The 22,198-nt window shown below is 40.9% G+C and overlaps 1 protein-coding gene across 6 annotated transcripts in view; it reads right to left on the bottom strand.

The window, feature by feature from the left end:
• The window catches only part of sorbs3 (sorbin and SH3 domain containing 3), a 132,397-nt gene that overhangs the window by 14,067 nt on the left and 96,132 nt on the right, over positions 1-22,198 (bottom strand). For 4 of the 6 annotated variants that reach the window (XM_060931370.1, XM_060931369.1, XM_060931366.1 and 1 more), the window contains exons 12-15: positions 14,188-14,243; positions 5,655-5,776; positions 1,710-1,771; positions 1,571-1,617 (exon numbers count right to left, since the gene is read on the bottom strand). In XM_060931370.1, coding sequence (XP_060787353.1) covers positions 1,571-1,617; positions 1,710-1,771; positions 5,655-5,776; positions 14,188-14,243 — 287 coding nt within the window. The remainder of the gene's footprint in view (positions 1-1,570; positions 1,618-1,709; positions 1,772-5,654; positions 5,777-14,187; positions 14,244-22,198) is intronic. The other 2 variants (XM_060931368.1, XM_060931367.1) reach the window with 1 other exon arrangement.

The following is a 22,198-nucleotide window of genomic DNA, read 5'->3' on the forward strand; positions in this document are numbered from 1 at the left end:
TTTTACAACTTATGGTGGTAAATAAAAGTGTGACTTTTCATGGAAAACACAAAATTGTCTGGGTGACCCCAAACTTTTGAACGGTAGTGTGTATACATGTTATTTCACCTCCCTCACTGCCATCACCAGGAACTACCTGCAGGCCAGGACAATGATAACATTTTAACATAGTCTATGGAAATCCAAAGTTTACACATTATCATCACGCACAGAAATTGCAAAACTGCAAAACTAGTTTTAAAACCGCTAAGTTCCAACTGTTAAACATAGCGAGAGGCTGGGCTACGTGTGTGTGTGTAAAGTGTAAACCAGTGCATCCTGACTTTCTAACTATGCCTGTGTGTTGCGTGAGCGGCAGTCAGTCAACAACTCTTCGCAAAGTTTCTTTATGAAACAATATGCTCGCTGAAATTATGGCAGGGAATGCCAGATTAAACATTAAAACTGCCTTCTGAGCACTGTATCTACAGGCTACCACCGAAAGAAGGAGGCTACCAGAAAGGCATCTCTACTCCGTACGATTTTACTTTCACTACGACATTACTTTGAACAGACTATCAAAAAATTGCAAGGTGATATGATAAAGTAAGGCACAGTTTACTTACAGTCGGGGTTTTTTTTTTGAAAAAACGATGCAATCGTTTTCTGCCTTTCCGCACCCTTCATCATGCCGTGTTGGGGTCCTGAACTAGGAGCTGTCCCCGATATGCCTGTCAAACTTGTTGTGGGTAACCATAGCAACCAAGCTCGAGCTCGCAACCTGTGCAGTCTGCGCAGTTGCAACTATGTATGTACTGCTGTGCACCTCAATAAACCGAATGGTAATTAGTCTTTTGATTTTTCCGTGAGGTTTGCCTTATGCAAAGAAAGACAGCATAGACGTTTTTTCCTCCCTATAAGTGGGGGGGACCGAATGAGGTGAATTTAAATCTGGGTGGGACGAATCCCCCCGTCCCCCCCTCTATCTGTGCCCGTGCTTGCAGCTGGCACTAAGATCCGAGCTGGCTTCTAAACCATCAGATTTGAGCATTTAACAGTGCTCGAGCATAATTACTTTAACTGGGATGATGATTTGTATCCAAAGGGAATTTGAAGGGAGAATTCAAACAGGATACAATCTAAGCATATAGGAATTTCACTCAAGGGCTCATCAGTGTCTTATCGGTCCCGTGCCTGGGTCGGGGTGCGCTGTATTTCAGAAATTCTTGTTTGAAATTGAAAACAGAATGCTATACACGATACACTTCTCCTAAATCCTTGAGATGAGTCAAAGATCTATGTGAATATTTTTTTTCAGCATGTTTCCATCACGTAACTGTGATACACTCTCATCCATACTGGACAAACACTGCCATCTATTGGGGAACTCATTATTTCACTGAGGAGAAGAAAACGTTGAGTTTAAACCTGAATCATGTGTGCTTGTTGAATTTCACATGTTCATGTTTGTTCACACACCTCCTGCATTCACATTCAGTCAAGAATACATTCGGCTTAACACTGCTGATCCAGCCTTCCTGTTTATGTAGTGATATCCATGAATAAAGCGACCTTGTATATTTATACTTACTTAGGTGACTGGGCTTGGAAATCAAATTTGGCTCGTGCTGCTTTCATCTGTGACCATAAAAGAAAAAAAAAACATAATCAAACAAATGGGTTGAAGATCCATCACTGTGCACTGACCCCAGCACCAGAACCCTCCGTACCTTTTTCTCCTCTCTCTTAGGTGGAAAGTCCATGTCTGCAGACACACACGCTGATCTGTCTGCTGGAGCAAGTGCAAAAACTAGTGTCAAAGAGTTCAAACTGATACCTCAACCTGAATGTGCTCTGACAATTTTATTACAGAATATAAAGTTCCAGGGGCGGCACGGTGGTGGAGTGGTTAGCGCTGTCGCCTCACAGCAAGAAGGTCCGGGTTCGAGCCCCGTGGCCGGCAAGGCCCTTTCTGTGTGGAGTTTGCATGTTCTCCCCGTGTCCGCGTGGGTTTCCTCCGGGTGCTCCGGTTTCCCCCACAGTCCAAAGACATGCAGGTTAGGTTAACTGGTGACTCTAAATTGACCGTAGGTGTGAATGTGAGTGTGAATGGTTGTCTGTGTCTATGTGTCAGCCCTGTGATGACCTGGCGACTTGTCCAGGGTGTACCCCGCCTTTCACCCGTAGTCAGCTGGGATAGGCTCCAGCTTGCCTGCGACCCTGTAGAACAGGATAAAGCGGCTAGAGATAATGAGATGAGATGAGATGAGATAAAGTTCCAAACACTGAAAGGTTCTGATCAGATAAATGTCTAATCAGTGGGACAAAGTGTCACATTCAATTCAGCTACAGTAAATTCAGCTACAGTAATAGTCACAGACTTTCAGCTTCTTTACAAACTACTCGAGCAAATAAAAGATAAATATATTACTATTTTAAAAAACTATCATCCCATCCCAGCCATGGCTTTTGCACAACTATGCTGTCAACAGAGAAATCAGCCTGGATTTTTGAGATTCTTAAGTGCTGTTTTGTCTGTTTAATCTATTTAATATAAGCCAGTTCTCATTTGTCTTTCATGCTTCATCATTTAAACAAACAAACAAACAAACAAACAAACAAACAAACAAATGCTCAAATAAATAAAACCAACAAGTAACCAGACAAAAACATGCCTAAATAAACCAAACCAACCAACAAACATATACACACACAAACTAAGAAACAAATACATCAATAAATATTTACTTGTGATAAATAAATATAAAAATAAACAGGCCAACAAAAAGCAAACAAACAAATACATGCTGAAATAAATAAAACCAACAACCAAACACATGCCTAAATAAACCAAGTCAACAAAAACAGACAAACAAACACACACAAACTAAGAAAAACAATAAGATCAAGAAATATTTACTTTTGATAAATAAATATAAAAATAAACAGGCCAACAAAAAGCAAACAAATACATGCCGAAATAAATAAAACCAACAAATAACCAGACAAATAAACAAAACAAATACATGCCTAAATCAACAAAAACCAACCAACCAACAAATAAACAAGCAAACACACAAACAAACCAACTAAGAAACAAACCATTAGACCAATAAATAAATATTTACATCTCATCTCATTATCTGTAGCCGCTTTATCCTGTTCTACAGGGTCGCAGGCAAGCTGGAGCCTATCCCAGCTGACTACGGGCGAAAGGCGGGGTACACCCTGGACAAGTCGCCAGGTCATCACAGGGCTGACACATAGACACAGACAACCATTCACACTCACATTCACACCTACGCTCAATTTAGAGTCACCAGTTAACCTAACCTGCATGTCTTTGGACTGTGGGGGAAACCGGAGCACCCGGAGGAAACCCACGCGGACACGGGGAGAACATGCAAACTCCGCACAGAAAGGCCCTCGCCGGCCACAGGGCTCGAACCTGGACCTTCTTGCTGTGAGGCGACAGCGCTAACCACTACACCACCGTTCCGCCAAACAAAAAAAAACATGCTTAAATAAATAAAACCAACCAAGTAACCAAGAAACAAACACGTCTAAATAAATGAAACAAACAATTTTCAAAAAACAGCCAGCAACCAACCAACCAGCCAACCAAATGTATTCCATAGAATTACTTTAAACATTTTTTTTCCTGGAATATTTATTTCTAAGACAGTCAGCACACTCATTTACATTTCCCAGTTTAGCAGATGCTTTTATCCAAAGTGACTTATAGGTGAGACAGAACAAAGTTCAGGCATATAGCACATCAGTTCTGGTTCTTGTCATATTTGAACTCACAACCTTCTGGTCACAAACTACCAGCCAAGAGCTGTTTGGTGTCAGGAATGGTGTGTTTGGCAGTGTTGTAGTCGAGTCACTAAATCTCGAGTCCGAGTCCAGTCTCGAGTCCCCAGTGTTCAAGTCTAAGTCAGTAAAGAAAATTTCAAGTCGAGTCGGAAAACAAGACTCCAGTTGCAACATTTGATGGTGGCTGTTGCTGCCTTTATGTGAAAGCGTCTCTGCTACTGTGTTGGACTAACGTTACTGCTCGACTGCCCCATTTTAGTTAATAGACTACAGATAAAAAGCTTGTTTATCTCTCAGCAAGCCCCGCCCACTATCAACAGGGCAAATAACATGAGAGAGGGTTAACACTAGCTAGTTCATCGCTCAGCAAGCAAACCCCGCCCACTATCAACAGGGCAATGAACATAGCGTGTCACTTCCTTCTCTGGGTGGAGTCTTGCCAAATGACGATTGAAGTTTGAGGTTGTTCCCGTCGTCTCCTCGATAGTTCTTCTACGTATGGAACACACACCAGTGCATTTTTTTCCCACTGCACGAGAAGTCTGTATAAGCAAAGCGGCCAATCCTAGGGGCTTCTCTCCAGACATTTTAGCGCCATTAACGTTAGTTTGTTCCTGAACATGACGTATGAACAGGTGAATGTGCATTCTCTTGCATGAAATTAGTATAAAAGTTAATGTAGATATAAATACCTTATGTCAGATTATTATGACATGTTACAAAAAATAAATAAAAAATCAGAGTCCTCGTCTCCAATTTACGAGTCTGAATGCAGTTAATGCACGAGTCTGAGTCCAAGTCTGAGTCATCAGTGCTCGAGTCCAAGTCAAGTCTTGAGTCCTTAAAATTAGGGCACGAGCTGGACTCGAGTACTACAAGCCTGATGTTTGGTGTTGGTGAAGTTTGCTTCTTTAGCTTTGTATTGGAGATACAAAGCTAATGTCGTACAGCTAACATAATGGAAATCCATCTCACACCCAAAACATGAGATGTGTGATGTGTGACTCATGAACCTGAACAAAGCTTCAGGGTGGAGCTGGGGGGTTTAACATTATTTTCGAAGTCATCTTAGACATCAAGTGACACTATTCCATAGTTTAGACAGTTTCCTTACTTTGCCTTGGTACTAGCTCCAAAATAATGTATTGCCTGATTGACTACAATTAAGGTAAATATAAAATTTTATAAATCAGGGTTGTTGTTTTTTTTTTTTTTTGCAATTTCTTTCAGAACGTTTTGAGACAAGCTCAGTGTTTACAGTGCTGTTCATTCTCTCTCTCTCTCTCTCTCTCTGCTTTATACAGAACTCTGTTTGTATCTGTGTTAATCAGATACCACCTTGAGGTAAGGAAACCCAAAACAATAAAGGGGCAGAAATCTTTTTTCCTAGTTCCTGAAAACAAATTAACGGTGAAAATTATTCTTAAAAAAAAAAAAAACAGATATCTTCCGTACAGGACAATCTGTAAGCAGTTAGACAGAGGCAAATTTGTTATTGTTTTAGTTCTGTACAGCAAATTGGATTTAAAACAAAACAGAGCTTTTACCATGGAAGATACCCAAAATGGATTACTTTGGATTTGCATAAACATGAATAGGCCATCTACATGAAACAGGACTCTGTAGCCTGTTCAGCTGAAACGGAGAAAGTGTCTATAAAAACATCTCTGATTCCGGCACGTGCCACCTACAAAACCTCAAATTATAGCAGCTCATTCTGCACCGTCGTGCGACTTCAAATCCGCTGTACAAACTCAAAACAAGAAGAAATGTGTCAGTGGTTATTCCTGTTTATTGTTAGCTGGACGACAGAGAGAAGAGAAAAGCTAAGCAGAAAGAAAAGAGTCACTTCTTACCATTAGCATGTGCGATGCTCGGTCTGATGTCTTGCTGAACACCTGCACCAGGTTTTCTAGTACTGCTTGAAGGGGCACTACCTCTATCTTTCGTCCCGAGGTGCTTTTCTCCAATCAGGTAGCTGAGAGGAAATTGGTGGAAGGAAAGATTGAGCTTCATTAATCATTTCTGTTTACGTAAAGTTATGAGAAAAAGTTTTCGAAGGGCAAAAAAACTGAACTAACAATTCCCACCATATTTGCAATTTTGGTCATTTCCTGTATACTCTAATTTACATTTAGCAGAGGGGAACCGTCAGGGCCTTCTAGACCTTCAGAGAGGGTCCAAGCATATCATCATTTCAAATGTTATCTTTAATTCTTTTTGTTCTTAAATTTTTCATAATTTCATGATAATTATTAACCCCGCCGACAGTAGTCGGAGGGGTTATTATTTTCACCTGCGTCAGTCTGTGTGTGTGTGTGTATCTGTCTGTCTGTCTGTCTGTGTGTCTGCAAGATATCTCAAGAACCAATGGATCGATTTGGACCAAATTTTGTACATGTGTTGCCAATCACCCAGGAAGGAAACCATTAAATTTTGGAGGTCAAAGGTCAAGGTCATGGCAGAACTTCGAAATTTTCGCCCAATGTATTTTAATAGGGAAAAGGCGGGGTTTGCACTCGTTAGAGTGTCCCTGTCTAGTTCTCTTCTAATTCCGCCTCGTTTTCTATCAAATGAAAGCGTTACTGTCCTGAAAACATTAGAGTTATCCAATGAGATTTTTTTGTTTGTTGTCTCTAGGCTGAGAAGAGTTTAGAGCTGCTCACTAATTGCTGAGGACTTCATTGCCGGGACAGAAGGCCATGGCAGTGTAAGTTTATGAAGGAAGTGACAGATGAATTAACCAATCAGATTTTGAATTACAGTGGGAGGGACCAAAGATTTATCGCCATCGGCCTTCTCAAAGGTCAACGTGAGCTTAACCGCGACTCAGTGCAGCAGTGAAGTCACCTTCCAGCCGGTGTAGCGTTCATCAGTAGTGTTAGCGAATGCTAATAAAGCAGTCAAGCCAGTGCTATCGAGAGCTACAGGCTGACCGAGAAACTAAGATTTCTGTTTCCAGACTCTTCTTCCATGCACGCTTGCTACAGTATTTTTCACTCAGACTTAAGTATTCATTTCCCGATGTAATTAACTGAGTCACTTTTCAAATCAACATCGGCAGCTACACACAATGGAGCGACCTGGCAACCTGCTGCCAATCCCTTGCAAAATCCTTTACCCTGTTATTTTTTTGGTGTCTGGCTAAGGTTTGGCTGAGCTCAAGTCCCAGCTCTAATAGTAACAGTTTGCCACTGATGACACAAAACTCCACAAAGAGCTAAAAAATGTCAAATAAACAATGAAAGAATACGACCATCATTCAGCATTGCCTAAATCTTCCAATAATGCAGCTCAGCCATTGCAGCGAATCAGGTACCACGGGCATACACACTTCAGTTGTTTCTCCTTTTATCGTCCTTTTATATTGCTAGTCTTATTTTTAAAATTTTGTTTAGATTGCTTTTTTCATACAATCTTTGTTATAGAGTTCTATTTTATGACTTCTACATTATCAAGTCAGTACAAAAACATTTTCGAGTTCCAAACGTTCGTTTTCCAGCACAAAATTGAATGGTCAAGAAAAAAAGCTTGTATCTGAGCAGCAAGAGAGCACTTTTCAGATTAAAAAAGAAAACATAATGAAGGCTGCTGGGTTTCGGTGCAAAATGAAGAAGTGAGTGTGACAGTCAAAGTGTCCAGAAGAACTGTGGCTGGTTCTGGAAGACGCTCAGTAAAACCTACAGATCATTTCCGCATAAAACTGCACTCATTGGACCTGAGACTACTTTTTTTTTAAAGCAAAGGGTCGTCTCACACCAAATATTGACTTTCTTTCATTTATTATGGCTGACTGCTTACTGTTTATAATATTTTTTTAATGTTGAAACATTTCATTGCATTATTTTTTAAGCCGTTTTGGTCTCCAGCATTTCTTTACAGACTTTTTGCACAGTACTGTGTATTCAAGGTTCACATTAGTCTCCTAATACATATAGTTTCACAAACACCGGAGCTGCTGTAGGATCCATACGTTTTCCTGGAACTAACTGGATTCTCAGGAATACCACAATTTCTTGTAAATGCTCCTGCGAATGATTTATGATTTATGAATAAATTTGTTTGTATCCAGTTTGATAAATGAGGTCCATTGTTTTGAAGTTGACAGTTGTAGTCTGAAATAAATTTGTTTGACAAAACGCAGATATACGCAAAGACCTACATTTCGTATGTCGACATGCCTGCCGTCATCCCACATGCTGACTTGTGTTAAAAGATAATAAATAAACAAAAAATATAATCACACAAAATATTAAAAGAAAAAAAAAACCCTTCTTAAATGCAACCGAAAGACGAAGCACACTTACATGAACTTGTACACAGGATCTCCTCTGGTTAATGATTTGGTCTTAGACAATGGGCTTATCGTTACATAACAAGACACGGAAAGATCTGTAAGGAAACCCCGTCATCTCCGAGGGCTGTTTCACTAATGACAGCAAACTGCTGATCTGATTTTGCTGTCAAAATGATTTAAAAGCAAAAGGTTGGACAAGAATATCCTTCGACGTTAATGACATGCTCCCATGTTCCAACTATGCTTTTTACCACAGTAGTAACACTAAAACATGTTGTTCATTACATTTATGTAGCATTTATTAAGCAGGTTTAATGGGAGGTTACAGAATTATTGGAACTAAAACATGTGTTCTTCTACGTTTCTTCCCTGAAGCTGGTTAATGTTCTAGACAAGAGGAAGCAGTAAAACTCGGCATGCCCTTCATCTTGCGTTTTCAGTTTCTGGCACTTTATGGTGGAGTAAGAAGTCAGAGGAAGTAAAGCACACCAAAAGGACAAGTTCATGTTCACGTACTGTTACAAAGACGGAGAGAATCTGAAGAATGTGTCTGAGGGAAGGCACATTCAGGTCTTTACTCCAGACTGGAAGGCTAAAAGCAAGGGAGTGAACTTGGCTCCCTGAAAAGGGGCCCAGCAGACTGGATAACTGACTACTGCCAGGAATCCAATCCAATCCTACCCTATCCTGTTCAATCCATGCGTAGCTAAACACCAGAGCCAAGAATCCAATCTCACCATATCCCGTCCAATCCATGAGCGTGACCTTAAAGACATCACAAAAACATTAGAAATCTAATGCGATCCTACCATACCCTGTCCAATCCACGACTGGCGAAAACACTAGTGTCAGGAATCCAATCCATTCTCACCATACCCTGTCCAATCTATGATTGATTAAAACACTAGAGCCAGGAATCCACTCCATTCTCACCATACCCTGTCCAATCTATGATTGGCTAAAACACTTGTGCCAGGAATCCAATCCATTCTCACCATGCCCTGTCCAATCTATAATTGATTAAAACACTAGAGCCAGGAATCCAATCCATTCTCACCATACCCTGTCCAATCTATGACTGGCTACAACACTAGAGCCAGGAATCCAATCCATTCTCACCATGCCTGTCCAAACTATCACAGACTAAAACACTAGAGCTAGGAATATATACCATTCCAACCATATCCTGTCCAATACGTCAGTAGCTAAAACAGTAAAGCCAGAAATCCAATCCAATCCCCCTATACTTTGGGAGGCATAATATCCAATTCTCTCCAGTTCATGCATAGCAAGAGTCCAGTCCTGTCTTGTCCATTTCCGTCCAATGCCATCCAATCTCATTCTCTCTAATCTGATCCTATCCTTTCCTATCCAGTTCTATTATATCTAATCATATTCTGTCCAATCTAGATCAAATACAAAAATGGCTAAAATACTAAATCCAAGAATCCAATTATTCTCCAATCTAATCCAATCCTCTTGTGTCCACTCCTGCCCAATCTTGTCCAACCTTATCCAATCTAATCCTAGTCTTTCCAATTCTGTCTAATGCTATGCTATCCTGTCAAATCCTATTTTCTCATATTCTATCCTATCCTGGCCAGTCCTAGGAAATGTTCGTGCATCTAATCTACTCTCTGGCTCATTTAGTGACCATTCAGCCATCCTGTATGCTAATTGGTCAGATGCTGTTGGCAAGCATACCATTTTTAAATCGCTTGAATTGGCTTAGATATCCAAAACTGAATTCCCACCAATGCTTAAGTCAACATTCTCACTGGTGTATCCAGATGTGTATCACATCTGGCAATGTGAGACTATGCACTGACTACAGTAATTATGTCTTATCTGGTTTAGTCCGATCCTATCCTAGGCAATTCAATCTAATACAATCCTGTTCAACCCTACTGCTTCAAATCCAATACAGTCCTATCTGGTTCTGTACCTCATCTCATCTCATTATCTGTAGCCACTTTATCCTGTTCTACAGGGTCGCAGGCAAGCCTATCCCAGCTGACTACGGGCGAAAGGCGGGGTACACCCTGGACAAGTCGCCAGGTCATCACAGGGCTGACACATAGACACAGACAACCATTCACACTCACATTCACACCTACGGTCAATTTAGAGTCACCGGTTAACCTAACCTGCATGTCTTTGGACTGTGGGGGAAACCGGAGCACCCAGAGGAAACCCACGCGGACACGGGGAGAACATGCAAACTCCGCACAGAAAGGCCCTTGTCGGCCACGGGGCTCAAACCCGGACCTTCTTGCTGTGAGGCGACAGCGCTAACCACTACACCACCGTGCCGCCCTGGTTCTGTACCATTTTGTCTAATCTTACAGAAGGGAGGATACACGAGCTGTGTTTCTGACAGGACACAAAAATGGGACTGATTTGCACGTGCCGATGTATTCAAACCAGGTGTAACATTGCCGTGTGAGTATTCCAATCACTCAAACTTTTTGTTACCATAATATTGGCCAGGTAATATGCCAAAAGAACAGTTGGCATATTTGTATTAAAAATAATATGTTTCTGTTTTCTGACATTACCTAAAGTACCAAAGGTTCTGTAGCCAGCAAAGATCATGTCCTATCCTGTTCTTTTTAGTCCTATCCTGTTCTGTCCAGTGGTATCCAATCCTGTCCAATCCTACTCCATGCAATCATGCCCAGTCCTATCCAAACCAATCATGTGCAATAGTATCCAATCCTGTCCAATCCTACTATACTCATCCTGTCTAATCCTACTTTCCCAATCCTGTCCAATACTACTCTACCCATTCTATCCAATCATGTTCTGTTCAATCCTATCCTAAAGTATCCAATCCTGTCCAATTCTGTTACAAAATCCTGTTAGAGTACCTCTATTCCTGTCCAATCCGACTCTACCCATTCTTTCCAATTCTCTCCCTCCAAATCCTGTCCATTATGTCTAATCATGTCCACATCTACTCTACCCATTCTGTTCAATCTGATTCTACCCAATCCAATATAACCATATCCATTCCTACTCTATTCATTCTGTGCAAAACTAGTAAAGCTTGTCCTGTCCAATCATATCTAATCTGGTATAATTCTACTATATCCATTCTATCCAGTCCTTTCCTACCTAGTCCTTTCTGATCATCCTGTATTTAATCCTGTCTAATCATACTCTACCAGTCTTGTCCAATCCTATCCTTCCAAATGCTGTCCAATCATATCTAATCCTAGTCTACCCATTCTGTCCAATCCTATCCTACCGAATCCTGTCCAATCATAACAAATCCTGTCGAATTCTAGTCTATCCATTCTGTCTAATTATTTCCTACCCAATCCTGTCCAATCTTAAATCCTGCCCTGATCCAATCTGCCATTTTCTATGACTACTGATATTTCTCACATTATTTAGCAGACTTATCCAGAGTGATGTACAACATACCCAGAGCAGCCTGGGGAGCAGTTGGGGGTTAGGTACCTTGCTCAAGGGCACTTCAGCCATTCCTGCTGGTTGAGGGAATCGAACCAATTACCTTTTGATCCCAAAGCTGCTTCTCGAACCATTAGGCCATGCATACATGTCAAGTTATACGGTTTCCCCGTATTTTGTATGGGAAAATGCAATTTTTTGGCTAATACGGCGTACACTGATTTTCATACAGGAAAATTACGTTTTGTATCGGAGATTTTTTTCTGTTATTCTGAGAAAATTTTCTTAGCATCCACCATTTATTTTTTCAAACACGCATGCTCAATGAAACGGAACTATTTTCGATTTATGCGGTTTTATAGTTGCACGTGGTATTCTTGGTCATTTAAGTACATCAGCTCGGACTGCCCAGACTTCTGTGATGGCTGCAGAAGTTATGTTCTGCCAATTTCCGGTGGAACACAACATCCCCCCGACTGTGGCAGACCATTTTTCGCAACTAGCGAAAAAAAATGTGTCTCGATTCAAGGACTGCACAGGTAAGCATTTGTGGGTTTTTTTAAAAGTTTTTACTGTTTGCATGTAGGAAAGCTTCCTCCATTATCATGATAATTTAGGGAGGCGATACTGGGAGTCACCGTTTATACAACGGCAACTGTAGTTACCCGGCGATTTCTGGTTTCGCGTCCCTAAACATTTTAATTGCTGATAGACATTATATGTGGACACGGATGACCAACACTCGTTACTACCATCAGTCGTCAGTAAACTGGAAAAGTACTGAATGAAGAGTAATGGTGGTAACGACCGTTGGTAACCTGTCTCTAAAATGTGTAGTAGGGGATGGAAGCAATTTAACACCGTCTACATGTTTGCCGTGCTCTGATTTTCTTTTATTGACCAGGAAAATAATAGATGAATGTTGGGGAAAGGTCTTCGATGTAAAAATGAACTGTGATGAGGAGCTACAACTGCTACCCAAGCAGTGATATTATAGCTAGTGCCAAATCTGCAACTTCTTTGTACAACAAAGAACACTCCAAAAAGGAATAAGATTTAAATTCTTGTTATAAATTACTGGGAAGATTTTCAATTTAACTTCATAATTAATATTTTCACTTATCCTTGTTTACATAATATACTTGATGTGGTTCGGTCATCTTTAGTTGGATCGAACACTGCTTGTGGTCTCAACACTTTTTTCTCAAATGGAACTTTTACTAACCTTCATTTACTGTTTGACATGATTATATATAATTTATTACATGTAACCTACTATTTTAATAATTAACATACCTACTTAGTACTGCTGTTATATTTCAAGTAGTTTTCTTTGGTGGAATGTAATATTGTAGGTGATGTCAACACTTGTCAAATAGAACTTTGTGTAATTTTTATGAACTATTTAATATTAATACATTTTATTTGCAAAATTTACATCAATAATTCTGGTATTACTGATACAATGTCTCATCTCATCTCATTATCTCTAGCCGCTTTATCCTGTTCTACAGGGTCGCAGGTAAGCTGGAGCCTATCCCAGCTGACTACGGGCGAAAGGCGGGGTACACCCTGGACAAGTCGCCAGGTCATCACAGGGCTGACACATAGACACAGACAACCATTCACACTCACGGTCAATTTAGAGTCACCAGTTAACCTAACCTGCATGTCTTTGGACTGTGGGGGAAACCGAAGCACCCGGAGGAAACCCATGCGGACACGGGGAGAACATGCAAACTCTGCACAGAAAGGCCCTCGTCGGCCACGGGGCTCGAACCTGGATCTTCTTGCTGTGAGGCGACAGCGCTAACCACTACACCACCGTGCTGCCCCGCTTTGGATTATATATTGGAATTGTTTCTCATGTATAAGGGCTCATAGGTGTATGTAAGGGAAAAGTACAGATTTTGTAAGGGCATGGGGAACTAAAGGTTGACATGTATGGGCCATGGCTTCCCTGCACATCCTATATAAACTTGTATATCATGTACTGCAGACTATGTATGATTTTACAAACTATTGTAGAGGAATAAAAATAAGCCGAAACCTCTGGTTCCTCCCTCACAAGCAAACCTCTGACCTGTAGTCCACACACACACACACACACACACACACACACCTCAGCAGGGGTCCTGGTATTTGGGCTGCAAGCCATAACCCATCAACAATTAACCAATCATGGCAGGAGACTGTCACACTCTCTGAATCATCATGATCAACAAACAACCAGATAAAGACGATAGTGTATGAAGATCCAAAATATGCATACATTACCCAGAAAGCAATCATTAAACTATAAACAGGAAGCATGTACTGCTCAACTACAATACATTATATTATATTATATTAGGAAAAAGAACAAAAACACAACTAAAAACATATGCAAACTCAGAGAGAGAGAGAGAGAGAGAGAGATCACTAAACAAAACATATAATACATATGGGACATATATATATATATATATATATATATATATATATATATATATATATATATATATATACACACTATTCTGTATACACTATTCTGTATATACTATTCTGGATACTATTCTGCTACAGCCTGTAAGTGCCAGGAATGAACTTAGTAGTAAACTTAATATCCACAGCTATGAGAAAAAGCACACATTTACATTTTTATTCTAAACACTGACCCACATACAGACACACACCTGTAGTCTAGTCCTTTCCCAGATGCCCCTGCTCCAGTAGTGTTGCTCCTTTCACCCTGTGAATAGAACACCACAGTAAGTCCAGCCCATATAGCTACTCACATCACACACACACACACACACACACACACACACACACACACACACACACAGAAGAATGCAGAGTGGGAGGACAGAGCAGCATGAGTGTACCCGCCCAGGAGGATCCCCCGGGTCCTACACACTGCACATTCAGTTCCTATGAACAGATAAAGTGTTCTGAACAGATACATATGAATAGAAGGTGCATTATTGTTCATATAGCGAGACAGAGAGAGAGAGAGAGAGAGAGAGAGAAAGCGAGCTAGGTTCACACTGCATCTGGTTGAGACTAAAGATGTGCACTGGGACTCGGATCCTGTGGGACGTCACAAAAAAAAAGACTGACAGAGCAAGAGGTTTTGACTTTCAAGTGAGCAGTCAGATATTATGAAACTCATGGAACAAAGACCATGTTCGTGAACATTCGATGCATCCGTTCATTCATCCTTAGTAACTGCCTCTGTAGGTGACACCAATTATAAACTTGAGTGATGTAGCTGAGGTTGAGGAACTGTCTGTGCCAGAATATGCACACCATGTTGATGAAAGAAGGAAAGAAAAAAGAAATCGAGATGCAGAAATTGAAATAGACACTAGCACTGTGTCAAGCCCTAATTAAGACGCTAGAGAATCATGCAGCAGAAATACACTACCGTTCAAAAGTTTGGGGTCACCCAGACAATTTTGTGTTTTCCATGAAAAGTCACACTTTTATTTCCCACCATAAGTTGTAAAATGAATAGAAAATATAGTCAAGACATTTTTCTGGCCATTTTGAGCATTTAATCGACCCCACAAATGTGATGCTCCAGAAACTCAATCTGCTCAAAGGAAGGTCAGTTTTATAGCTTCTCTAAAGAGCTCAACTGTTTTCAGCTGTGCTAACATGATTGTACAAGGGTTTTCTAATCATCCATTAGCCTTCTGAGGCAATGAGCAAACACATTGTACCATTAGAACACTGGAGTGAGAGTTGCTGGAAATGGGCCTCTATACACCTATGGAGATATTGTACCAAAAACCAGACATTTGCAGCTAGAATAGTCATTTACCACATTAGCAATGTATAGAGTGGATTTCTGATTAGTTTAAAGTGATCTTCATTGAAACGAACAGTGCTTTTCTTTCAAAAATAAGGACATTTCAAAGTGACCCCAAACTTTTGAACGATAGTGTATGCAAAGTATTGTCAATCTTAAAGTGGCACAGGTCGATGGATTAAAAAGTTGAATAGTACCCCGTGGAGCTAGAATAACCCCGAGGTACTTGAATCACACGCTGTATTGCCTGCTGCCTCATGCCTGTGAAGGTGAATGAGCTGGAAAAACACAGCGCGCTAATGTTTACACATGGGTACGGAAACGGACAAAGTTTATCCTCATTATATTATTATAATGAGCAAGGTCACAATGAACCGGTGGCCTCTGACACAGAAGCAAGCGACATTTACTCGGCTTGTCTGCTGTGTTTTTTCCCCTCGCTTTTCTGGCGCGTTTTGCCTCTGATAATATCAGATACTTCCTTAAAATCGTCTGGGTTTTTTTGTCTCAATTTAGGAGTCTTCGTTCAATCTGGACGATCCACCATGTTTGCTGTGGCTCCACAGTCACGACCTCTGACCCACGCATGACCTCACGTGACTTTTCCGAACTGGCTGCTGAGCGAGTGGTTTGTGAACAGACTAACACGTGGTTAGGACGCCCCGCATTAGGAAATAAAATGTATTGAAACAAGACAATGCATACCAGCTATGGGGATGGGTATTAGCTCAAACAATTCAGAAAGGGGAGTGGATTAAATGATTCCTGAACCAGCACATCGACCTGTGTCACGTTAATGGTTCTTGATGGTGAAACTACAATTTTCTCAACGAACACTTTAATTTACAAAGCCACTGAGATTGTATTGTGTTTACTGATGGAGATGGAGATATAAATTCATAAATTGAGGCTACATGTTAAGCTTCTCATGGAGGTTACGTTACACAGTTCATGGCCACGACTTTGGCATCTTGTAGCCATGACATAATAATTTGTTACATGCTTTTGGTAGAAATCAGGGAACATAAATCCATGATGTCTTTAAGTTACTTTCATCTGAATTTCTGTCCTTTTGTAAAGTGTCTGGGCTTAATCTTAGGAAAAGTTGCGTGTTGGTTCAGTCTAACCATGTATACGGCTTAAGTAGCTTGTCTCACCTGCAGAATATTATATTTTTTTTAAATTAAAAAACTGGTCCCTAGATGTCAGTCAATATTGTTTTGTTCATTTAAAAACTTAAATATATATAATTTAACAATGTGCACAGAATCAAAAGCGTCAGAAAAGCAACTAAAGTAGCATATGAGGCCAGATGAGTCATTGGTGACCTGCTGCTGTGAGTTTCGGTCATCTGGAGCAGCGCATAATTGGAAGAAATGGAAAAACGTCAACATGCTCAGCTGCTTATTGTCAGAGAAAACACGCAATGGGATAAAATGCCGGCAAAGCATAATGACTTGGGCCAAAATGACACAAATTTGTCCAGTGCGCAGTGTGAGACGAGACTTTTATAGTCTAGACTGGCTGAAAATTAAAGACTGAAGTTTCCGGCCGAATATAGTCATGCAACAGTGCAGTACTCAGTACTTGTGCTCTGATTCGAATTATGTCTTCTTATATAATGTAACATCTTCTCTTTGTCTCACCATTAAACCACTTTCTAAATTCTCTTATTTTTCTCTCCCGGTCTGAGAAGTAGACAGAGGTACAGCACTATATGGAGTATAATTAAAGTCTATTTAAAACTTGGGCCACAAAAGGAATTACACAAAAGGAGCTTTGTGTACAATGGTACAGGGAAAGAAAATGATGAGTTTGCTTGAATCATAATTTAAATATTTTATTTTATTTTGAGGGGCGGCACGGTGGTGTAGTGGTTAGCGCTGTCGCCTCACAGCAAGAAGGTCCGGGTTCGAGCCCTGTGGCCGACGAGGGCCTTTCTGTGAGGAGTTTGCATGTTCTCCCCGTGTCTGCGTGGGTTTCCTCCGGGTGCTCCGGTTTCCCCCACAGTCCAAAGACATGCAGGTTAGGTTAACTGGTGACTCTAAGTTGACCGTAGGTGTGAATGTGAGTGTGAATGGTTGTCTGTGTCTATGTGTCAGCCCTGTGATGACCTGGCGACTTGTCCAGGGTGTACCCCGCCTTTCGCCCGTAGTCAGCTGGGATAGGCTCCAGCTTGCCTGCGACCCTGTAGAACAGGATAAAGTGGCTAGAGATAATGAGATGAGATTTTGCATTTTGCGCAATTTTTTTACCTTGTGCAATACCAGAAAAATTCAGTTGAAATCAAGCCATTTGAGGCGAATTGATCCGCCTCTGAAAAAACTTGGCATTTGGATTTCCCGGCAAACACTGATTTTCGTGACGTCGCGTGCGGGACGCCTCCTTCTGAATCCTACGTCAGCGCTGGTTTGTTTATGAGAAAACAACCTGGTGGTCGTTCTGCACATTTCTTCAACGTTATCACGTAATTATTAAAATGGTTAACAGATGTATCGTAGGAGGGTGTAGCAACACCAATCTTGATGGGATTAGTACTCATCGTTTTCCAAAAGACTGGACAGTGAGAGAGAAATGGGAGCACGTAGTCTACACAGGCTGTGCACTGAAACCGTGCAAAGCTCGCGCAGCCTGCTGGCGCTTCCGCAGGTAACATCACGAATCTGGCTCCAAACTCCCTTGGGATTTTTCCAGATGCGTTTTGTTATTATTTTTTTTTTTCTGCTGTAGACAGATGGCCTTGTGCAAAATTACACTTCTGGATGAGTGTGTAAAGGGACATTCTTTCATATAAAAAAGAAAGAAATTGGTCCAGAATATGCCCTTTAATACAACCCCGATTCCAAAAAAGTTGGGACAAAGTACAAATTGTAAATAAAAATAGAATGCAATAATTTACAAATCTCAAAAACTGATATTGTATTCACAATAGAACATAGACAACATATCAAATGTCGAAAGTGAGACATTTTGAAATTTCATGCCAAATATTGGCTCATTTGAAATTTCATGACAGCAACACATCTCAAAAAAGTTGGGACAGGGGCAATAAGAGGCTGGAAAAGTTAAAGGTACAAAAAAGGAACAGCTGGAGGACCAAATTGCAACTCATTAGGTCAATTGGCAATAGGTCATTAACATGACTGGGTATAAAAAGAGCATCTTGGAGTGGCAGCAGCTCTCAGAAGTAAAGATGGGAAGAGGATCACCAATCCCCCTAATTCTGCGCCGACAAATAGTGGAGCAATATCAGAAAGGAGTTCGACAGTGTAAAATTGCAAAGAGTTTGAACATATCATCATCTACAGTGCATAATATCATCAAAAGATTCAGAGAATCTGGAAGAATCTCTGTGCATAAGGGTCAAGGTCGGAAAACCATACTGGGTGCCCGTGATCTTCGGGCCCTTAGATGGCACTGCATCACATACAGGCATGCTTCTGTATTGGAAATCACAAAATGGGCTCAGGAATATTTCCAGAGAACATTATCTGTGAACACAATTCACCGTGCCATCCGCCGTTGCCAGCTAAAACTCTATAGTTCAAAGAAGAAGCTGTATCTAAACATGATCCAGAAGCGCAGATGTCTTCTCTGGGCCAAGGCTCATTTAAAATGGACTGTGGCAAAGTGGAAAACTGTTCTGTGGTCAGACGAATCAAAATTTGAAGTTCTTTATGGAAATCAGGGACGCCGTGTCATTCAGACTAAAGAGGAGAAGGAGAACCCAAGTTGTTATCAGCGCTCAGTTCAGAAGCCTGCATCTCTGATGGTATGGGGTTGCATTAGTGCGTGTGGCATGGGCTGCTTACACATCTGGAAAGACCCCATCAATGCTGAAAGGTATATCCAGGTTCTAGAGCAACATATGCTCCCATCCAGACGACGTCTCTTTCAGGGAAGACCTTGCATTTTCCAACATGACAATGCCAAACCACATACTGCATCAATTACAGCATCATGGCTGCGTAGAAGAAGGGTCCGGGTACTGAACTGGCCAGCCTGCAGTCCAGATCTTTCACCCATAGAAAACATTTGGCGCATCATAAAACGGAAGATACGACAAAAAAGACCTAAGACAGTTGAGCAACTAGAATCCTACATTAGACAAGAATGGGTTAACATTCCTCTCCCTAAACTTGAGCAACTTGTCTCCTCAGTCCCCAGACGTTTACAGACTGTTGTAAAGAGAAAAGGGGATGTCTCACAGTGGTAAACATGGCCTTGTCCCAACTTTTTTGAGATGTGTTGTTGTCATGAAATGTAAAATCACCTAATCTTTCTCTTTAAATTATACATTTTCTCAGTTTAAACATTTGATATGCCATCTATGTTCTATTCTGAATAAAATATGGAATTTTGAAACTTCCACATCATTGCATTCCGTTTTTATTTACAATTTGTACTTTGTCCCAACTTTTTTGGAATCGGGGTTGTACAGTGGCGCTTGAAAGTTTGTGAACCCTTTAGAATTTTCTATATTTCTGCATAAATATGACCTAAAACATCATCAGATTTTCACACAAGTCCTAAAAGTAGATAAAGAGAACCCAGTTAAACAAATGAGATAAAAATATTATACTTGGTCATTTATTTATTGAGAAAAATGATCCAATATTACATATCTGTGAGTGGCAAAAGTATGTGAACCTCTAGGATTAGCAGTTAATTTGAAGGTGAAATTCGAGTCAGGTGTTTTCAATCAATGGGATAACAATTAGGTGTGAGTGGGCATCCTTGTTTTATTTAAAGAACAGAGATCTATCAAACTCTGATTTTCACAACACACGTTTGTGGAAGTGTATCATGACACGAACAAAGGAGATTTCTGAGGACCTCAGAAAAAGCGTTGTTGATGCTCATCAGGCTGGAAAAGGTTACAAAACCATCTCTAAAGAGTTTGGACTCCACCAATCCACAGTCAGACAGATTGTGTACAAATGGAGGAAATTCAAGACCATTGTTACCCTCCCCAGGAGTGGTCGACCAACAAAGATCACTCCAAGAGCAAGGCATGTAATAGTTGGCAAGGACACAAAGGACCGAACGGTAACTTCTAAGCAACTGAAGGCCTCTCTCACATTGGCTAATGTTAATGTTCATGAGTCCACCATCAGGAGGACACTGAACAACAATGGTGTGCATGGCAGGGTTGCAAGGAGAAATCCAGTGCTCTCCAAAAAGAACATTGCTGCTCATCTGGTTTGCTAAAGATCACATGGACAAGCCAGAAGGCTATTGGAAAAATGTTTTGTGGATGGATGAGACCAAACTAGAACTTTTTGGTTTAAATGAGGAGTGTTATGTTTGGAGAAAGGAAAACATTGCATTCCAGCATAAGAACCTTATCCCATCTGTGAAACATGGTGGTGGGAGTATCATGGTTTGGGCCTGTTTTGCTGCATCTGGGCCAGGACAGCTTGCCATCATTGATGGAACAATGAATTCTGAATTATACCAGCAAATTCTAAAGGAAAATGTCAGGACATCTGTCCATGAACTGAATCTCAAGAGACGGTGGGTCATGCAGCAAGACAACAACCCTAAGCACACAAGTCATTCTACCAAAAATGGTTAAAGAAGAATAAAGGTAATGTTTTGGAATGGCCAAGTCAAAGTCCTGACCTTAATCCAATGGAAATGTTGTGGAAGGACCTGAAGCGAGCAGTTCATGTGAGGAAACCCACCAACATCCCAGAGTTGAAGCTGTTCTGTACGGAGGAATGGGCTAAAATTCCTCCAAGCCGGTGTGCAGGACTGATCAACAGTTACCAGAAATGTGTAGTTGCAATTATTGCTGTACAAGGGGGTCACACCAGATACTGAAAGCAAAGGTTCACATACTTTTGCCCCTCACAGATATGTAATACTGGATCATTTTCCTCAATAAATAAATGACCAAGTATAATATTTTTGTCTCATTTGTTTAACTGGGTTCTCTTTATCTACTTTTAGGACTTGTGTGAAAATCTGATGATGTTTTAGGTCATATTTATGCAGAAATATAGAAAATTCTAAAGGGTTCACAAACTTTCAAGCACCACTGTACCTCTGAACCAGGCTTGTAGTACTTGAGTCCTGGACCCAGATTCGAGTCCAACTCGTGCTCTAATTTTCAGGACTCGTGACTTGTCTTGGACTTGAGCACTGATGACTCGGACTTGGACTCAGACTCGTGCATTAACTGCATTCAGACTCATAAACTGGAGATGAGGACTCCGATATTTTTCTTTAGTTTTTTCAACATGCCATAATAATTTGGCATAAGATATTTATATCTACATTAATTTTTATACTAATTTCCTGCAAGAGAGTCACACCTGCGCGCCTTGGCGCATGCATCAGATAGACTGTCGGGTGCGCGCCGGACAGCGTGCGCACCAAGCGGACTCTCGTGCGCATCGTAAATGACTCGCATCTGCACAGGATTAAGGCACAATCAGCGCGCCTATATAAAAACACACTTACTTTGCGAAGTATTGAGTTGCGTTGCTGATACATTACCGAGCCTTATTTCCTTGTTTGGTTTCCTGATCCCTGATTTCCTGTTTCTCGTCTTTGATTCTGCCGAGTCTACAATAGCCTGTTTGTACCTCGCCTCGACCTATCGCCTGTTTCACTGTTTTACGATTTTGTTTACCTGTCTTCACCTGTATTAATAAACGCACCTTCTGCGCTTACATCCGTCTCCCAACCATCTCTGACAGAATACTTCACACTCCCTGACAAAGAGAAGCACATTCACCTGTTCATATGTCATGTTCAGGAACAAACTAATGTCAATGGCACTAAAACAGCCACCGTCAAATGGTGCGGTTGGAGTCTTGTTCTCAGACTCGACTTGGACTCAACTTGAAATTTTTTTTAATGACTTGGACTTGAACACTGGG

The sequence above is a fragment of the Neoarius graeffei genome, chromosome 10 (assembly GCF_027579695.1).
Source record: "Neoarius graeffei isolate fNeoGra1 chromosome 10, fNeoGra1.pri, whole genome shotgun sequence".
NCBI lineage: Eukaryota > Metazoa > Chordata > Actinopteri > Siluriformes > Ariidae > Neoarius > Neoarius graeffei.